Source organism: Aquila chrysaetos, chromosome 17 (assembly GCF_900496995.4).
Source record: "Aquila chrysaetos chrysaetos chromosome 17, bAquChr1.4, whole genome shotgun sequence".
NCBI classification, from domain to species: domain Eukaryota; kingdom Metazoa; phylum Chordata; class Aves; order Accipitriformes; family Accipitridae; genus Aquila; species Aquila chrysaetos.
In genome coordinates, this window is record NC_044020.1 from 25,387,719 (window position 1) to 25,408,081 (window position 20,363).

General features: G+C 43.5%; 1 protein-coding gene across 5 annotated transcripts; it reads right to left on the minus strand.

Moving 5' to 3' along the window:
* Positions 1–2,717: 2,717 nt before the first annotated feature.
* CREBL2 (cAMP responsive element binding protein like 2) lies at positions 2,718–20,250 on the minus strand. Of its 5 annotated transcripts, none has more exons than XR_003927266.1 (5): positions 20,113–20,250; positions 9,132–9,329; positions 7,840–7,987; positions 4,284–4,406; positions 2,718–3,710 (listed from the first exon to the last, which is right to left on the minus strand). XR_003927266.1 is itself a non-coding variant. In XM_030041466.1 (4 exons), the coding sequence occupies exons 1-4, from the start codon at positions 20,233–20,235 to the stop codon at positions 3,706–3,708; spliced, it is 474 nt and encodes a 157-aa protein (XP_029897326.1). In that variant the 5' UTR covers positions 20,236–20,250; the 3' UTR covers positions 2,718–3,705. The 5 variants fall into 5 exon arrangements, 3 of the variants coding, with proteins under 3 accessions (XP_029897326.1, XP_029897327.1, XP_029897325.1); XR_003927267.1 differs by lacking the exon at positions 20,113–20,250 and adding an exon at positions 19,624–19,797; XM_030041466.1 differs by lacking the exon at positions 4,284–4,406.
* Positions 20,251–20,363: the final 113 nt, after the last annotated feature.

Sequence of the window (20,363 nt, forward strand, 5' to 3'; positions counted from 1 at the left end):
CGTTTTAATCCATGTTAACCAGTGATATTTAAAGTTATAGCTGGTGGTAGTATTTCTGACAGACCAAGGCAAAGCTGTGTTAATAACAGGCACATTTGTTTTGTTTATAGGACTTATTTCATGCAGAGTATGATTCAGAAAAAAATGCAGGGTGAATGCAAGCAATCACAAGAGGCCATTCATCATTCTGCCTACGTTTTTTTTATCAATATATCCACAAAACTGCAACTGTGCTCATTCCACGAGGGAGAAGTTCACAGCAGAGGGATTAAAACAGACAACCTTTATCATCGTTCCCCAGCTCTCAGTCAGCCTTTTTTATCTGCCAGCATGTGTAGACAATACGAGCTCCATTAACAATGCCACTCCTTTAGTGGCACGGATTGAAACGATGACAACGTTAAGCGGCCACTGCAAAAAGACACAGGATTACATAAATCCAGAAAGCTGGAGTAGTTAACTGGCTGTTTCTCAAACACCCGCAGCAATCTACTTTGGTTCCGTTGGTATACTAGTAATTAAAAAGCAAATTGCTATCGTATTTCGGAAGGCGAGAAACAGTAAGAATAAAGTCATGAGAAATGCAGCTTGCTGAAGAGAGAACGGTAACGTTCTCTGTTCTCATCAGTAGATCCCTGCAGTATGAGCCAGCTATCACCCTGTGAACGTTTACACAAATACCTGTGTTTTGGGTTTGTGTGGCGGGGCTTTGGTAGCGGTGGCGGGGCCGCAGGGCCGGCTCCTGTGAGAAGCTGCTCGAAGCTCCCCCGGCTCGGAGCCGGACCCGCCGCTGGCCCAGGCCGAGCCCCTCAGCCATGGCGGTAGGAGAACGGATTTGAGAGGAAACCTGCAGCAGGGCGGGGGGGGGATTGGAATGTGAGAGGAACCCCTGCGCAGATACGGAGATCAGTGAAGGAGGAGGTGCCGGGGGAGGCTGGTGCCCCCGCAGCCCGCGGTGAGGCGGCAGGCTGCCCCCCCCCCAGCCCGTGGAGGGGAGCGGGGGAGCGGAGGCCCCCCCAAGATGGCCGGGACTCCCCGGGAAAGCCCGCGCCGGAGCAGGGGCCGAGTGAGGCGTCCTCCCCCTGAGGAGGACGGAGCGGCAGAGACGAGGTGTGAGGAACCGACCCCGGCCCGGTCGGCCGCCGGGGGAGGAGGGGGAGAACCGGGAGTGGGGCTGAGGCGGGAAGGCGGGAGCGCTGGGGGGAAGGTGTTCTCAGGTTGGGTTTTACTTCTCATTATCCTTGGTTTGATTCGACTGGTAGTAATTTAAATTGATTTTGTTTCTTCCCCCAGTTGAGCCTGTCTTCTGCCCGTGACCATAAGTGGGGAGCGATCCCTCTCAGTCCTTATCACAACCCACGAGCCCGCCTTTATATTTTCTCCTCATCCCGCTGCGGGGGGTGAGCAGGCTGCGTGGTGCTTTGTTACCGGCTGGGCTTAAACCACGATAATATGTCACAGGGGTAATTAGCTGATCAGAAATCTAGGCGATACCTGCTTCCCCTTTCTCTGAGATTCCAGACAGGATTCGAGGTTTAAACCTTGAAAAACACTATTATTCTATTTATTCCGATGAAGTCTCTTCTGCCTGATGTTCATGAGATAAAGGCCCTTGGGCCAAAATTTTCTGTCTCACAATTGAATTCCTCCCTAGTTCCATAGAATGTTTCAGGTACATAAACCCAAGCTGAACTTACCTTTTTGTTTGCAAACACCATCACTGGTGAAAATGCTGGGCAACCTAGAATTTTACAGAAATACAAGTAACGGAGTAATCCAAATCTCAGTGTTTCAGTGAAAGAAGCCTTACAACTTTGTGAGTAGCAGAACCACTTGAACACAAGCCCAACATCTACCTACAGCTGCACAACGTTATCATTGCTGTCTGCTGCCGCTGCCTGCTGCCAGTGTTGCCTTCCGCCTGATCATACAGCTAAACAGAGGAACGCTTGAACAAGCTAAAAACCACTCCGGGGTGAGCTGCTATCAGCACTGCTTCCGCTAGGCTATGCAGAGAAACAATAAGTGGGACCTGAGCTACAAAGGGTGATGACACTATTAAGAGCTTGCAGCGCAGAAGGGGTATTTACACTGATGTTACTGAGAGCTTAAAATGCAGACAGGGTATTCAGTGTGAGTTGGTGGGTGTAGTACAGCACGTGTGCAGAGGCAGAGAGGAACCCCTGAGTAACTCATGGTTTTATATAGTCCTCTGGAAAAGGAACCCTTGACAGCTTTTGAAAATAGCTGCCAGACCACTGAGGGAAGAAAGGAGATTCACAGAAGACTCTCTTTCTGTAGGGAAAAAGGAATGCATACCAAAAAGTGGGAGATTTCAAAGTACTGCTTATGGGAGAGGAAAGAAAAAGCCCAGAAATTCAAAACAGAAAACACTGACCTAGCAACACGGCAGATCTGTGTTCGATAGGGAATATGACAGAATTGTTCTTACATCAGCAGGCATTCAGAGCATGCCACATAAGGAGATGATGAAGTTGGAGGACACTGCTGGTATGCCTTTCCACAGGATTATGCAAGCATTGCTGTTGCCTGCACTGTATGTATAACTTTATCAAAATGTATTTTGAAAGTTGTAATGAGAAAGAAGGTATGGAAAAAAATCACCTTTCATAGCAGGCTATTTCTATTCACGTTGAACACAGGGTGTCACGTTGAAGAGAGGGTCTCATGAAGACACACATTTTATAATCCACTTGTAGTCTTTTACTCACAAATTTATTTCATCATGAGAATGCCTATCAGCTGCAGCATAGTTAAGAAGGTCACCATTACCCACCCTAATATATAGAGATCATACACAAGAATTGCTTGAAGCAGCAGTTAGTGTTAGTAGCATTGATTAAGCCAGTTGTCAGTTACAGGCAGACACACAAAAAAGCAGGGGTAATCTTGCACTAGTTATGGAAGGAAAACTTCCGCCTTCCAAGTGCTTTTTATGGTGGGGAAAAAAGAAACTGAAAGTCAGTTGTTTAGGTTTTTTAATTTTTTTTTTTTTTAAATGAAGTGTTGCTGAAAATCATTAGCTGAACAAGGACTGCATTTTCTAGTTACAATTTAAAGATAAAGAAAATACAAATAATGGTATAAATAATATCAAGCAACAGCCTTTACAGAAATTGCTTAAGGCAGTGGCTATAACTGACACTACAAATTCTACTTCTGTATCTACATATACAAATTTGTACATTCCATAAACACAGCGTCAGTTGAATTTTAGTCCACTGATGCGCTAGTCAGTATGGGATACCTCAGATTTTACTGTGTATTAGAAGCTTCTGTTTTCTCATACAAATTCACACCAGTCATACAAGAAATTCAGTTATTGACATAACTTAGAGAAATTAATGCTCAGTGGCCCCTAACAGCAGGACACTCACAAGCTGGTGTTTTGCCTTGCTTACCTACAACAGGGATTACTACATCAGACAATCCTCTGCCACTCATGCTGTAACTCTTAAGCATAATGAGAAAGACTAGGGTTCTTATTTCAGCTTTTCCTCTGATTTCTCTGTATTTTTAGACTAGTCTGAAACATTTGGTCCTTATATTAACAGTAATTTTATAGCTAATTATAGAGATTATAATTTCTTGGGAAGTAGCAAATGGAACTATGATGCCAAATCTTCTCCATCTCCTCATGGGATGCCAGGAAGAACTAGATTCATTATTGATGTAGATTAATCCTCACCCTAAAATGTGAAAGGGAAAAAACCGAAAAACAAGTCAGTCACAGGCACTCTCACAAAGCTAGTCAGGTTTCAGCTGTCAAGATAGATAAATTTCAAAAAGCTTTTCTCTAATACATTAAAAAAACCAAACACCTCTGATATAATAGTCTTTTGAAAAGCACTTAATAGAATACAGATTCTTTGACAAACACTTATTATCATCAGATTATGAAAGCAGACTGATTTTTTATTATTATTATTTTTTTACATATAATTACAAAATGTTCCCAGTTAAATGACAAGCCGATTAAATGTATCCACTTCATTTTTCAGGATTCTATGCACAAAGCATATATACAGCATATAAAAAGACAAGACTTATTGCACGTTTTTCTTAGGAAGTTTCCACTTTCTGGTAAATCCTTGGGTTACATTCTCCAAAAGGAGTAACGTAATTGTACAGTACTTACTCCATCAGCATCGTGTTCAGTCTTATTACACCTTACTGTAACAGAGTTCTAGCGTTGTTGTAAACACCAAATACTACAGACAGCATTTTTTAAAGACTGTGGATAGTTTCCAAGAGATACCCACCTTTAGCTGGGCAAATGGTTCTAGCTGACCATTAGATTTCCATGGCAAGTGGGAAAATGAAGCATTTCCAGGCTTATTTCCTTTCTTCAATGTTTGTGAGAGAGAACCAGCTGCACACACTCACTGCAGGAGAAATGGGTGGAAGGCTGTACCCATCTTACACAAAGGGAGGATAAGACTAAACCATCCTCCATTATTTAGGGTACTATATAAGACTCCTAGTCAGAGGACCTGGCTGTATTACTTCTAGGAGCCACCTCAACGTGGATGAAGACTGCAAGCATTAGAGTATCATATGAGCATGAACCACAAACATTTCTGTTAGTTTTCAAGAGGAACTGCTAAACTTCAAACTCCAAAATAAAGGACTCCCGGAGATCCATCTAAGCTCAGAACATTTATACCGTAGCACGATCTGCCATGTGACAGAAGCCACGAACTTTATCTAATTAATGATTGTTGCTGGGAATCCTACATTTCATAATCAACTACAGCATCTAGAGCAGGTTGGAAAGTTGCAGTTACAGCCTCTAACTATGTGTCACATGTATTTTGGCTTGCGGGACAAACAAGGAAACCGTTTAAAATTACATAGGCTGTAACATGCCTCCTATCCCATCTGCATGAAGCACAAAAAACCTGTCAGAACATGGATGCCACTCTTTCTGCCACAGAGCTGGGCCCAGGCTTGCCAAACACAATCCTGTAATGCCAACTGCTGGCTAAGCCAAGAAGCAGGAGCCACTGTGATGGGGAATAGATGAAAACTGTTGCTCATCACAATGAGAAATTCCAACTCTCCATTTCCTCCATAAAAGAAAACTTCTGAGAAGTTTCTTGTTTGGAATCACAGAAAGTGAAACAAAGGAGCGGAGGGAAGAGAGCAAGTGGGGTATTTCTGGTGAGATCAGAGCTGCATTTGTCACATTACCTAGTGCTGAGTGAAGCTGTTCTGGTCACACATACCATAACTCCTCTGCATGGTTCCTACATCCCTGATTCAGAAACACACTTAAGTACACACATAACATTTGAAATATATGTTTAATAACAATACATAGTTTGCATTTGAAACTAGACTGCGTAAATCTAATTCTAACTAAAAATAATATATTGCACTTCTGGCATGATCATGTTACAAAATCCAACTGCAAGGTTCATAGAGTATAGTTCTGGACATCTGGCCTAGTTTTTCTTTCCTCCAGAGAATCCAGAAAAAGGAAAGGCAAGCATTCAGCATAGACAAAAATCCCCAAACTTATGGGTTGGCTTTCTTGCTATCTTTCAGCACAAACTGCAGTTCAGAGCTTAAAATACAGAGGGGGGGAGAACAGACCCCTCATATCCTCCCCATCTCTGCTTCAGTGTTACTTAACCTTTCATAATAGTTTTCCATGTCTATGCAACATTTCTAGCAATTGCTAACTAAGTACATGTGTGGAGGGTCTAGAGAATAAACTTAAAACCATGCCTTAAGGATTAATATACGAGTGCTCAGAATGGAATTCTGAAAGCAACTGTGCTGTACACTGAAATATGGCACTTTGTTATTTTCAGTGCTTTCGACTAATCCTGAATTGAGATAATGCTACAGACCCAATTAATTCAATAAAAAGAAGGCAACATTCAGTCTAGCAAAGTCATTCATTATAATATTTATTCTATGAAATGAAGAAGAAAACATAAGATTAAAAAATGTTCCATGCATTTCATAAAATACAGAGAAAGACGTTGTCACAAACAAAACAGAGAATAAGCAAGTAAAACCCCCACTGAAAATCCCAAGAGCTCCACTCTCCACATTGCATCATATAAATGCAAAAAGCATATACAGGAGAAAGAGCGGTCTAAGGAAAGCAGCGGGTTGTCCGTCAATATCTGGGATGGGTCAATCAGCCTGCAAGACTTTTGCCATCACCTCTCTGATCATAAAACCAAACTGATGCAACTTGTTTTCCTTGCTACCAGTTCTTGGCATTATCTTTAGCTGAGAAACCAGGATAGCACAGCAGTATTCATATTAAGTTGCAGTCTAGAAATATACTAGGGGCAAAGGGTAGGTAGATACAGAAAGATAGATAGCAGGGCCCAGTGGGTGGGATGAGATGGCAGTTGTTCCACTGCTCGAAGCAAGGTGGAGGGACATGCTCTGACTATCTTACTGGGAGTGCGGGGGGTGGGAAATGCATCCTGCAAAAGTATGGGCAGAAGCAGGGAATCTCTCTGGTAGGTCTCTTAAAGAGTCCCAATAACATAAAAGACATGCTGCATTATAAAAGGATGCCGAGAGCAACATCTTTATTTAGGTTACAAATTACATTACTATAAACCTTCTTACTGAAAGCTTTTGATCCAGTTCCTTCTCCTCAACCTATAGTACTCCATTTGGCTTTAGCAAAGCTCTTACAAGATCCTCCTCTTGCTTTTATTTTGCAGAACCTCTCAGACTCCCACAACGGTTACCAGCCACATAACTACTGACCACAAACCCAGTCTAATTCTGGGCTCTGACACAGAAGCAGCCCCCATCTCTTATTGGGAATGCCCAAAAGCTGCCATAGCTGTATTTGGGGAGGGTGGTGTAGAGAAAGGAAGAACAAGGCTCCGCTTACACAGACACCTATTACCCCAAAAGCCCCACTCCATGCAGGCTTAGGAACACCACAATCAAAGAGTTTCATGTGGGGAGGAGCAAAGAGAAGACAGCGGACTGGGATCCTTCCCCCTGCATCTGGGGATGCATCCACTTCTCTCACAACAGCATTCTTCTGCTAGCTACCAAGCTATCTCTGCTGCAGTGCGGAAGGTTCTGCATTGGCCTCCTGTGAATGATGCACCATGGGGGAAGATTGTTACAGTTACAAATGTGATTTTCATGTTGTTTCTTAAAAACATAAAGCTAGGAATTCTTATTTTTTAAAAATTTACAGCTGAGTGTAATTTAACCTGTAGCATGAAATATTACCAAAATTAGAAGATGCAAGATACAGAATTGCCCATGCTACACCTTAACTCTGTTCCTTTGCATGTACATATCAGGAATACGACTTTATATCACATGATCTTTTCACCTTTCAATCCCCAAAAGAACCTTATTTCATTCCCTGGACAAGCACTAATGAGGCAGAAAGAATACTCCATAGGAGATCCCAAGTCCAGCATTTCTCACTTTTGAGTGCTTGCAGCTAGAATATTTTCTTGATGGAGTTTTTAAAATTTAATTATGTTTTATGTGCTCTATTTACCTTGCATTAGGAAAACAGAAAACACTGTAAAAGATTACGGTCTCAGGTCTTCACAGGTCTCCACAGGCCTTGGTGAAACACAAAGATTGAGTCTTCTTTTAAAGTAACTGCCCAGCTTCCTAGCTGGTGTAATTTCTGTGTTGTCCATGTAAACATTACACAGAGTCTTTGTACCACCCACTAAGCTCTTTGCTTCAATCAACTATTTGTGCCCAAAAGCACATCCTTATGTTTCTTCCCACACCGCAGCCATCCTCCTACACCACAAAAGATGTAAAAAAATAGGAATTAATCATAGGCTGGATACTTACAAGGATTGCTGCTGTTTGCTTCTGTCTTCCCAGCCTTGGCAAGTTTGGTTGAGTTCTGCTGTGCTTTGCCTTGCTCCTCTCCAGTTAGCAGGGCTTTTATTTCAGAGGGGATTTTCCCTTGGTCCATCGCCATGCACCACTGCTTGTACTGAAATATGCAAACACATTACGCATTAGCAAACTGCCAGGATCACATTAGCAGACAAAACAGAGCTGTAATCTTTACCTTCCGGTACATTCATTTACAGTTTGAATTTACTGGGTTGAAGCCTCTTACAAAACTGCAGAGCACTAATGAGCTAAGCACGTGTCCATGGTTGCATACCTGGCCTCAGTAAATCCTGCTTCAGTCAATAAACTGCTACTCAGTGGCAGTACTAGACACAATACTGTAATTATTAAACAACATGGAACACTTTGTGCGTTTTCTCGCTGCTGGCATGCCAGAATACCGTTCCAGTTCATGGCCTATTAAAAACAAATATTTCACATGACTCTGGGGCTGATTGACTATTAAGAGGTCCTTTTTGATTGTGCAAGGCACGGTTACAGCACACGTGCCTTATTCCTAGTTCCTCCATCTTAAATCCATCATTGGGAAACCCTGAAGCACACTGAAAAACCTGTGGTCAGTTGGCTGACTTTCCACCCAACCCTAACCCTATTCAGTTGTGATTAGCCCTGCCTATTCAAACAAACCTAAGGCACGGTCAAGGCAATATCCTCAGCTCCAGTGAAATCTCAACGGCATCTCAATATCACTGAAGAGCTGAATCTGTATTTCCAGATGAAACATTCTCTTCGGTTAATGCAGCTTATTTGGCCAAGACACCCATCTTACATGTGCTGGAACACAGGACAGCTGTGCAACCGTCTACACAGAAAGTATGCTGCAAGAACCAACCTCCCCAACCGAGACAAAGGTCTGTGGGAAGCAATGACACACTCTGGATATATGTTTCCCCTTGATACTTTAACACATCTCTTTCCACCCTCTACCTCTTTCTACCTCTGTCAGAGGTTTTCCAAAACAAGCATTTCAAAGACAACAGACTCGTATGTAATGGCACTTTCTTTGCTTGCTTCCAGTTCAAAACCAGCAGATAACTTGTGACATGAGGTTCATATTCAACACACAAAGTAGGCAAACAGCTGAATGCATCTGTTACTGATGTTTTGATACCTTACAGCAAGCCAAATCCCACGCTCAGTCACAGTGATTTCAAGAACAAATGTCCACGAGGACAGGTCCCAAATAATATTGAGGGTTAGGTTAAATGATAGTTTCTTACCATTTCAAGCTCTTCTCTGAGAGCACAGATGGCTCGCTCTCTGCTTGAAACCAGCTCTTCCAGGTACTGGTACCTCAGCTTCTTCCTGGCTCTGCACTCTCTTGCACTCTGACGACTTCTTTCAAGTTTTGCCTTCAAGTCTATTTTGGCTGGTTTACGACCTCGCTTGCCCGGTTTCTTTACCTTGCCTCCAACCACCTGGAAAGGAAGGGTACAGTAAAGATCCTGTTCTGCAAAGGTAATGCTGTATCCATGTCATTCTGCCTACTAGGTGTCTCGAGTAGAAAATCTTGCATATACTTTCATTGATTCTGGAGCAACAGAGGAAAGGGGGCTGATGTATGAAGTTTTCAGTGATGGCATCAAAACCAAAAGGGAGCGATATGACTTCATAGTGAAGTCAGTGCTTAAGCAGTCCTATTGTAAACACTACTAATCTGATTTGGAGGAGCTCCACAGAATGGTTGAGGTTGGCAGGGACCTCTGGAGGTCATCTGGTCCAACCCTCCCTGCTCAAGCAGGGCCGCCTAGAGCAGCCCAGGACCATGTCCAGATGGCTTTTTAATATCTCCAAGGAGGGAGACTCCACAAGCCCTCTGGGCAACCTCTGCCAGTGCTCAGTCACCCTCACAGAAAAAAAGCGTTTCCTGATGTTCAGATGGGCCCTCCTGTGTTCCAGTTTCTACCCACTGCCTCTGGTCCTGGCACTGGATACCACTGAAGAGAGCCTGTCTCCATCTTCTTTACACCCTCCCCTTCAGGTATTTGTACACACTAATGACATCCCCTGAGCCTTCTCATCTCCAGGCTAGATGGTCCCAGCCTTCTCAGCCTTTCTTCATAGGAGAAATGCTCCAGTTCCTTCATCATCTTAGTGGCCTTTTGCTGGACTCTCTCCAGTGGCTCCATTTCTCTCTTGTACTGGGGAGCCCAGAACCGGACACACTACTTCAGATATCTAGGAGAATATCTGAGACATTGAGGAGACAGACATGATAGTCAACTTGTAGTGAAACTGTTTTAATATTACCAAAAACCCCTGCCCTAATACTTGCCAGCCCTAGAAATATTATATTATGGAGTTTAACACTTTAATTTGGAAGAAAAAAAAATATTTATTTGTATCAATATAATCCAAAACCTAGTTTTGCTGCAATGAAATGACCACAGTTTCAGCCAACTCTAAAGATGAAACTTGTCGGAATTATTCACTAGCCATCTGAGATTCCTCAGTCCCAATTTCTTTCAAAGGAATCTTCTGAGGATTTTTACTAAACAGGGAACTCGGTTACACCGAGTCCTACCTCTGCTGCCTCTATTCCAGTTGTATCTAACCACTCTGGCCATGTTTACCTTCAAAACATTATTACACAGCCTGGAAAATTCTCCTCACACCTCCTCATGCAACCTATCCCAGTGTTAACTCTCCCAGTGCCTAATTTTGATCTCCCTTCCAGAAATGTGACCCCCTAGTTTCTTGTCCTATGGAATGCAGATTTTGCAATCATTTTCCTCTCTTCTTTGTGGCTCCTTTTTTACAGGTCTGAAAGCTTCTCTTGCTACAAATGAAAAAAAAAAAAAAAGGGGAATAGTTTCCTCAATGTTTACTCTATGCTTCCCCACCCAAATATTTCACTCTTAACATGAGAGCATAGCACAAGAAAGTCTTAAGTATGGTCTGAAACTTAGTACACTGGCCATTGGGTAGTATCGCCCTGTAAGCATTACGTCAGCCACACACCCCACCTCCCCTCTGAAGTGAGGATTTCTCTTTATTTGCATTCTGACCACACTGTTTAAATGGAGGGGGTGTGGAGAAACACACCTAAAAGACACACCTATATACAAGAATTTCACTGCTGGCTGAGGTGTTTCACCATACTGTATACAGACAGGACTTTTTCTAATAGGCAGTGTTCAAAATATCAGAGTTCATTAAAAAAGGCATTTTACTGTGTGATGCTACAAAATAAGGTAGCTTTGACATTCAAAGAAGTCACTTGTTCTACAAACTCAGCAGGCTGCAATAAAAACAATAACATAATGAATTTATGTGCTAGAATGAAGAAAAAGAAGGATTATACAATTGAGCCTATTCTTTCTTTGGAACGTGAGTCAACAATCACATGCCAACATAATCCTACCCTCTCTACATTGCCTTTCCTAATTTATTCAGGAGTAGCTGCCTAGCATAAGCAAATGGAGGAACAGAAAGTACTTAATGGACATCTAGTGATAATGAAACAAACACAACACATTCAGAAAAGCAAAGAAAAAAAACCCCCAAGCTCTTTTACATTTGAACTGCTGAATACAGTATTAATAATCCATTCACTCCACCAAGGTGATCTCCTTAAGATCTTCTAGTTCAGATACTATATTCACCAAAGTAGGATAAAACTAACGTGCCATGGCCAAGAGGCAAAGCAGCTCCAAAGAAAGGAAAGTGACTGTCCCCTTTTGGGCATGACAAGCATGGCTCTGTCCTCTCATGGAACCACACTCCTATTTACGTGTGGTGTGATTTACACTCCTAGCTCAGCAGGACTTAGAAATACACAGTCTTCCCAGGAGGGGCTGTAGGCACTCACAATTTGTTCTCTATTATTACCTGCACTTGAAAGATTTCTGTATATTACATTACACACTACAGCCAAAGTACTTCAGTTCTCAAAGACATCTAGTGCCTGCGGCTTTTCTGTGCCAATGCAAGGTAGTTTAAAGTAAATCTTTGAATTCAAGAGCTAGATAAGGTCTTGTAGAGACATACACTCCAGCTCTCTCAAAAAACCTTTGCCACTCTGAGTTCTGACCCTCTAGAAGAGTGAGCTAGCACTCAAGGCTGGAGTCCCAGCACACCACGTACTGCCCTATGAACAAAAGAGTAACTTGAGTCTTAGTCCTGCACAGGAGCATGTCACAGCCAAGCCCTTTCACCAGAACGTCAGGCAGGTGAACAGTTGCTACCACGCTGTTTCTCACAACCAGCAAGTTAAAGCTACTGGCAAATAGCACCCAACTTTTCCACAGCCAGTATCTTGGGCAGGCACTGGCCATGAAAAGCACTCACAAGCAGCACAGCTTCACAGCAGTTAAATACATCCAACACCACAATCTCACAAAATAATTTCTTTTTAAGGACCTGTTATTTTAAAGCATCTTGTGTATGTTTATATGCAGCTGGTGCCTTTTTTAAGGTAGGAGTCACATCAACACAAAAAACATACAAAGGGCAAGGGAGAGTGGATCTTTACACCAGTTAAGATATCAAGTGAGCTCATACAAACTCTAAGTTTATAGGCCGTGTTTTTATGGACAGATGTAGAGATGTGGGCATAAAACAGTTAAAGGCACTTTGTAGAGTGCAAGGAAATTAGACGCTGGTGTAGTCTGCTTCGCACATTGCAAATGCATCCTGGATCCACTACAATCAACTAACTGCTGTCCCTTTAGTCACTGTAGAGCTTTCTACAGATAGGTGTACTAATTGCTGTCTTTCCTCCGAGATCTTTTACCACTGCAGCAGCCCCACACACAAGCTCTCTTATGGAAGGAAAAAGACTTGTACCTCTTGGATCATCTCTTGCCAATGCTCTAACCACCAGGACTATGGAAATAATGAAAAGCTTCTTTCCTTTTTAACTCTGTCTTTAAACAGTAAAACCCTAACAATCTGCCTTCACATCGTCCCCAAAGATTCATACTGTCTTCGTGGCTCCTGAACTGGAGTTCACCATACAATTAGGCATCACCCTGCACAGCTAGTTTGGGAAGAGATTTAATCAAATCCTGCATCCTTACCAGTTTTTCCTCACCAGTATTTAGAAGCTCCTGCCGTAACCTTAAGCAACACAGCTGGGGATAAAAAGCCCTGATATATCCTTTGCCACCATCCCACATTACCATATCTCCCTGGCTTCTAGTCATGTTTGCCTACTCAGTTGCTATGCTGATGTGACAGAAAGAAGACAAAGCAGAAGTGCTAGTTGATGTTGAACATGGCAGCAGACCAAGAAAAAACAAGCAAACAAACATTTTTTTATTCCCTTTCTATTCCTCCCTAATTTATAAAGGGACGTGATCTATTAGCATTCAGCAGTAGGGATTTGGTTTTTTTTCAGGGATTCATATACAATCAAGACCCAGAGCAACATTAATCATAAAATTTGTCATAGAAATATTAATAATGACATGCATTTGTCAGAAGTCTGACCAAACTCCTACTTCAGTTCACTCAGACTTCAGAAAATAGAAAAACATAACTCCCTCCCTTTTTAATACAGTACTTAGATCACAAGATCAGTCTTGCCTGGCATCAGTGTTCAGGTACAAAATCATTTGACCTGGAATTGGAAATAGCTGCAATTACTTGCCCTGATATAGAAAAAGCCCTCAGATTTCTGGATTTTTTTAGAGGGATTCAGCAGATCTCTACAGAAGCAGTGCCAGATTGCATGATGGAGAGGTCCTACTTAGGAAGGAGATACATACATAACACGTCTACTAGCACTCACACCCCCAAGGAACTGATAGAAGATTTTGATAAAGCTGGCCTCACCATGACATCTACGGCTTTTGAACAATTTGGCAGATTAAAACACTATCTGAAGCACTGTTCAGCACTACAGATCAGCAATGCTGATCGCATTGACCAGTTCAGCCTCTTCCAGCAGCTCTCTGTTCATTCACGGATAAACAAGTAGCTCTTAAGTGCTCCATCAACCAGTACTTGCGATTCAGCTCAAGGAATCATCTTAAGCAGACTCTTGGTTGCACGAGTGGCTGAAGGTATAGGTCTGCAGAATTTAACTTCGCACAGAGCTGATGATCATCTACAGAATTTATATAAAACTATAAAAATTATTAGAAAGAAGTAAAACCTAAGCACTGCATTCATTACCGTAGAGGGGGGAGGAATCTATTCACGCTTACAAACTTTTTCTCAAAATCAGTAATCAAATTAAGTTAGTCACAAGTCTCCTAATAAAGAAGAAGTTATCTGATCTGCTAAGTCACAGCATACCATTCACAGCAGCAGTACACAACCCAGCTAGAAAGTATGCTGGTTATTCCTCCATTGCGTGACATTTTACATGCTTCACACAGATAACTCAGTTAACTTTCACTGGCAGACAAAATGCATTCAATAATGATCCAAAAATGTAAGATATTATTTAGCAAGCAAACACTTTCTAAGTCTTAAGCAGATATGTCAATAGAAATTAATCCTAAAACTCTAATCATACAAAGCGATTAATGTACTAAGAATGTAATCTTTAGCACAGATGTGTAAAGAAGGCTATCTTTGCTGAAACATCTATTTTGAGAAAGCGTAACTATCAAGCTTTCATAAAGTGTTAGGCAGGCATCCACAAGTCAAGATGGGTAAGCATTAAGTTTCAGGGCAGGAATTGCTACTTAAGACTGCGTAGCAATCACCCAGATGCCACCTTACAGGTGAGAGCCCTCCTCTTCCCCCCAGGAACGACTTAAAGCCTCACGCCTGGAAGCACATCCACCAACACGCCATACGCATTCTCCCAGTTTGCACTAACAGAACCCAGGCATTTCTTTAAACTTATCTGTGTTAGAGCTCTAAACAGGGAACAGGGATGGTCAACTAACACTACCACGTATATCCTCCTAGCCCACTGCAACAGCGAAATAAAACTGTTCTAGCTGTTCTATAGAGTTTAAGCTCATCCATTTTACTCACTCATTGCAAATGTGAGAATGCAGACGCATCATCTGAGCGATGCTGAGCAGCAACTTGTTAAAACATTTGATGATTTGAAATTGCCCGTCTCAAATTATAACCAAAGCTATTTAGGTTTTGTATTTCCAAGCAAGCAGCAATGAGAACACTTTACGTTCGGACCTGACCCTGGGTGGAAGACTTCTCCAGCACTTTGCAAACCTGCATACTCTGAAGAAGCCCTGAAGGATGAAAACATAGTAACCCACCCCCTTAACAACTGAGGTCATTATGAAAAGAGATCCTGTGCTTTGCTCTCCACACTAGCTCTCAGTCCCTGCTGTGGCGTTCAAAGCATTCCTCAGAGTTGATTCCAGGATCGCCTGGGAGATTGCCCTTCTCTTTGTGATCCTGGTCACCCACAACAGCGAGGGTCACAGGCAGAGATGTGTGAGAGGACATCTCATGAATGAAGACCCATCAAGTTCTCTATTTTAAGCACAAGATTTCACTTCTGACTTGCTCCCACACTCCCTCCAAGGGACATCTGCATCCCCGTAATGATGACTTCCAGCAAAATTCCCCTTGGGATCACACGCGACTGGGTATTTGATGTTAGGCAGTGGGGAAAGCAGCGCAAATCCTGTGCACAGCCTTTTACTGTGGGCCCGCCCCTGCCCTAACACCAAATGCTCCACCAAAATGGAAAGGCTGTACAAACAAACACCAGAGCAAGACATCAACAGATGCTCGATCCATAAACATAAATGCCCCATACGAACAGTTTATCTGAGTGCTTGCTTTTTCAAACTCAGTTAACACCTGAAAACACTCTGGCCTTACCTATTTAAAGGCTTTTCTTTCACTTCACACATTGCAAGCTTGTGGAAGTTTAGAAATAGTCAGACCTCAAGACCAGCGTCCTTGCCCAACACCCTGGGACCAGCCTGATGGAGAGCAAACAATCTGAGCTGGAGACCCGGCTTTCAACAGCCACAGCCTCTTTTACAGGTATAAAGGAATTTGCTGCTTCATGTAGAGGACGTGGCAATTTATTTACAAGCAAAAGAAAGCCACAACCAAGAACCAGTCTGTTCAAAGTTGAGAAACTAACGTGGAATTAAAACAAGTGCAAGAGATTGAGATCTACCCTTTTAAAAATCTGAAGAGTGGACTGGTTTATTGTCACCAGAACTGGGTAACAAAGGTTTTCCTAAGCCTGCTTTTTTACCTTCCTTTGTATATCCAACACACGTAAGTAGCTGCCCTGAACTAGCAAGGCATTTTAAAAAGCAGTTGGGTGCATTTCACTAAATTTTCATTCCCATTTGAAAAAGTAATCAATTACTACATTCGAGTGCTAAGATTAAGAATGATGCTTTTTTTTTTATCCCACTTTAAATTAAAAAATACCATTTAAATATAATATTTGTCTCCAAAATGCACTTTTTTCTTAAAACTCAATCTACTTATTCATGTTTTGGCTCAGTTCAGCTTATTTTTGAAGAAAAATACATTTCATCTAAGCTTTTTGAAAACTAAAGCTATCTTTTCCGTACAGGAAAAGAATATTTCTAATAAAAGAGGGCAACCCCAACCTTTTTTGTTGGTGGTGCTGGTTTGGTTTTTGTTTGCCTGTTTTTTATTTCACTGGAATAAGAAAAGTGATCTAATGTTGAGATTTTTTTTATTTCTCATTTCTACCCATAAACTGACAAGTTAATTACTCACGTTAAGTATTGCCGGAGTGTTCCCTATAAAAACTTCTATAAGTAATACAAAAGATTACAGTTAGCTATGTAGAACTGTATTTTAACGGTTACCAACAAGAGTTATTTATCAGCTAACACAAATGTGAAAATTACTTCTCACCCTAATGCAAACCCCCTGCTTCCCAATGTATATAATATACACACAATAAGCTATATGTAGTCTTGTAAACTAACCAAGTAATTTCACCTATAAAGGCTGAAATCACAGGGACAGAATTTCTCCTTTTTCCTGTGTCTAAATACTTCAGAGGTACTAAGTATTACTTTAACAGAGACTAACAGCCAAGGAACAGCTACATAACTAAACTCTTTCCCTTACACAACGAACAGCTCAAACCACAGCAAGGAGAAGTGAGACCAGTATCTGAACAAGCCCTAGTTTCAGAGCAACTCTGTAGGAAGAGGAACAGGTCACATTTTGGGTTTGGATGGGGTTTTTTGTGTGAATAATATAAGAACATCCTTTAAGACCGGAACATCAAAGTTTTCTAGATCTGATGTTCAGATATTCTCTCTCTCCCCCTTTATTCCTTAATATTTCCTTCCCATTTTGAGGAATATGTTACAATCAACCATTTTTCTAACACTCTCTTAAACCGGGTAAGGCTAATTTATAGTGCACTAAGAATTAGGGAAAACATTACAGCCTGCAAGCCCAATTCTAAATTCTTTGTCATGTAGATGAAGGAAAACACTGAACTTGGGTAGATGCAGCTATAGAATGGCTACTTCACTACTAATGTAATTTAGTTATCTCAGTTTTTACAGGGAAATTCCTTTCACAGCCACACTCGTTCAATTCACAGATAAGACTCTCCGATCAGGCAGGCCAACCCTCTCAATAAGGAGGAAAATGTGACTCAGTGGAACTTCTAGAAGATTTCAAGGACGTGCTGGCTGAAGCTGTAAGACCACACTGGCTATAAAATGAAGTATAAATAGTGCTCACCTCATCCCAACACAGCAACATGCAATGGGAAAAACCCTCCCAAGAGAAATGGGATCTCTTGATGGGAGCTACCAAACCCTTAGGGCAACCTGCAGCCTCATGAACTTGTTCCGAAAGGAACCGCAGCCCTTCAAAACAACTACAGCAAAGCCTTTCAAAGCAGCAGGCACTTACTGACTAGTATCAGCTGTTTTCAGCAGAAGATATGAGGATCCAGTATCGCCCAAGTTTATTACCTAATGAAAAACCTGCTGAGGTAACAAAGATTTTCAAAGTTTTCCTTAGGTACAGCCACACCCAGCAGTTCTAGGTAGGACCCTTTTCAATGCCACTGTCTTTTCAAGTATCTCAGCAGTAAGTTTTAAATAAAAACATCATACTAGGAAACTGTAGTTGAGACTGAAGATAGGAAGGGTAAATATTCCACTCTGCATATTCTTTTTTTTCTTCACTCAACATCAGTTTTTCCAAGGAAAAAAAGAGCAAAGACTTGTCTTATTGATTGGGTGAAAAGATTTACTTTATTTAGTAAATGCATCAAAAAATGTTTCAAAAAAAAAAAGGGCAGATTATCAGGACTTCATAAGACACGACAATAGATCAAAAATTGGTTTTTAAATGAAAAATCTGGAAGTCATCTGTTACAAATAAGTTAATTTTGATACAGGAGAAATGCCATGTTCTTAACAGAAATAAAAATCAGCTAATACTCATGAACTACATATGCCCCCAGAACTAAATCTTCTGGATCTTCTAAACTGCTGCCCTGATGACATAAACGTTCATTCTGTTCTCACAGCTGTGATCATTTGGTTGACTTCAGTGATGCAGATACCCCCCACCTTCCTTTGCAGCTTTCAGACAAGGCCTCAATAAAACCAAATAGTATACACGTTAAATTGGCAAATCATGATGAAACTTTCATATACTTATGATCCATTCTGGGGATCCTTTGTACTGCCAAATTATTGATCACTTCTAAGTTTCTTAGATTCATTCCCTAAGAAATTATATCCGTATTTTTTTCCCCTTTGAATTAAGGCAGATCAGCACAGGCAGTGCAATTTTGTTTTAGTAAAATTTAAGTGGGAAGAAAACCAGATAGCTTGAGAACACATAAGGTACCACAGGCACGTGACTACCATATGACCAGTTTTAATACTCAAGCCAAGCTCAGAATTTATTACAAGTCAGAAGACGGCTGCCTCACAGCCTACCTCAAGCGTGGTTTCACCTAGCTCGCTCCTGGGGACTTAAGCTATGTCTGGCACAAAACCCAGGCTACTACCGCAACCACCACTCTGGTGAGCTGGAATACCCAAACTCAACCTGGAGTTTCAGTTGTGAAACGCTGCACTGAGTGGCCACAGCAATTATTTTCTCAGTCCTCAGGCTGGCCGTGCAGGTGCTGCTTTAGGTGCAGCCCGGTGCAAGCAGGCGTAAGAGACGTTCCTTATGCATCTTCCGACGTTTCGCTCTGCTCAAACGGAAGCCCTGTGCCTTCAGGGATGCCACTGTGCTCTTCTCATAACAAGAGGCAGGCAGAATCGAAGCACCCGCGCCCATCACAAGGCTGCAACCCAAGCTCCTACCCTAGTACCTCACCATTTGTCCACAGTTGCTCTTTATCTAAGAAATTCCGGGTGCTACAGGCACACGATCCACCGCACCAGATCAGACCCCTGGTCCGTATCCAGCCTTTGGCCGGCGCCCGGAGCTTTAAGGAAAAGCCAGAAGCGGCATCCAAGCGCTGTGCCCCACTGCCTGCAGCAAGGCAGGAGAAAGAAGGGGACGAGCCCCCCTTCCCGCGGCAGCGACCAGAGGCCTTCAAGAGAAGATGTCGGAGGAGCTGACCGCAGGAGCCTTTAGCGGGAGCACTCGCCTCACTCGCGGTTCCCTGCCTATTAACCGCGGTGAGGCTTTGCGGGGGTTCACACCACACGCTGGCACACCGCCTGGACCTGGAACCCGGCGGGCTCAGGCGCAGGGCGAGGGGAGGCTCCCCGCACCGCCTCACCGGCTGCCCTCAGCTCCAAACGGGCCCCAGCCCCCGGGCGGGCCCCGCAGACATCTTACCTTGCTATCGTCCATGTGTGCCGCCGGCCCCGGCCCCGCACCCCCGCGGCCCCTGTACGGGGAGCGCACCGAAGCCGCCCGCCCCGGCGGACACCGGCACTCACAGCCCCCCAGCGCGGCCCGCGGCCGCCGCCATGGCCCGCCGCCCTGTTTGTTTACAGCCGCCCGCCCCGCCCCGCGCTGGGCGGGCGGGGGAGCGGCGGCGGAGCGGTGCGCGCTGGGAAGAGTAGTCTTGCCCCGCCCCGCCGCCATTGGCCGCTGCCGGGGCGGAGGGGCGGGAAGAACTACATCTCCCAGCAGGCCCCGCCGGGGCGAGGCGGGGAGCGGCGCGGCGATTGGTTCCCCTCCCCGCCGGGAGGGAGAACTACATTTCCCAGAAGGCGCCGGGCGCCTGCGCGCCTCGCCGCGGGTGGGCTGCTCCCGCCGTCCCTCCCGCCGGCGGAGGCGGGCGGCCGCCCTGAGGTGGCTGGTGCCGCCGCCAGTCCTCACCTGTGTCCCGTCCTCCGCCGGTTCCGACTCTCGCACAGGCTCCCTCGAGCGCTGAGCCCTTATTTTGACCCCGATCTTTCCTGCCGCTGACGGGACCACCGCCAGTGCCGCCGCCTCCGCCATGTCCGAGCTAGCCGGCCTGCCTGACTGACTGCAGCGCTGCCCCGCCGCAGCCTCTGGTGATGGCTGCAGAGACGTTAAGGTTCCAGCTGAGCAGCCGTATAATGGCTCGAGCACTAAAAAACAAACCA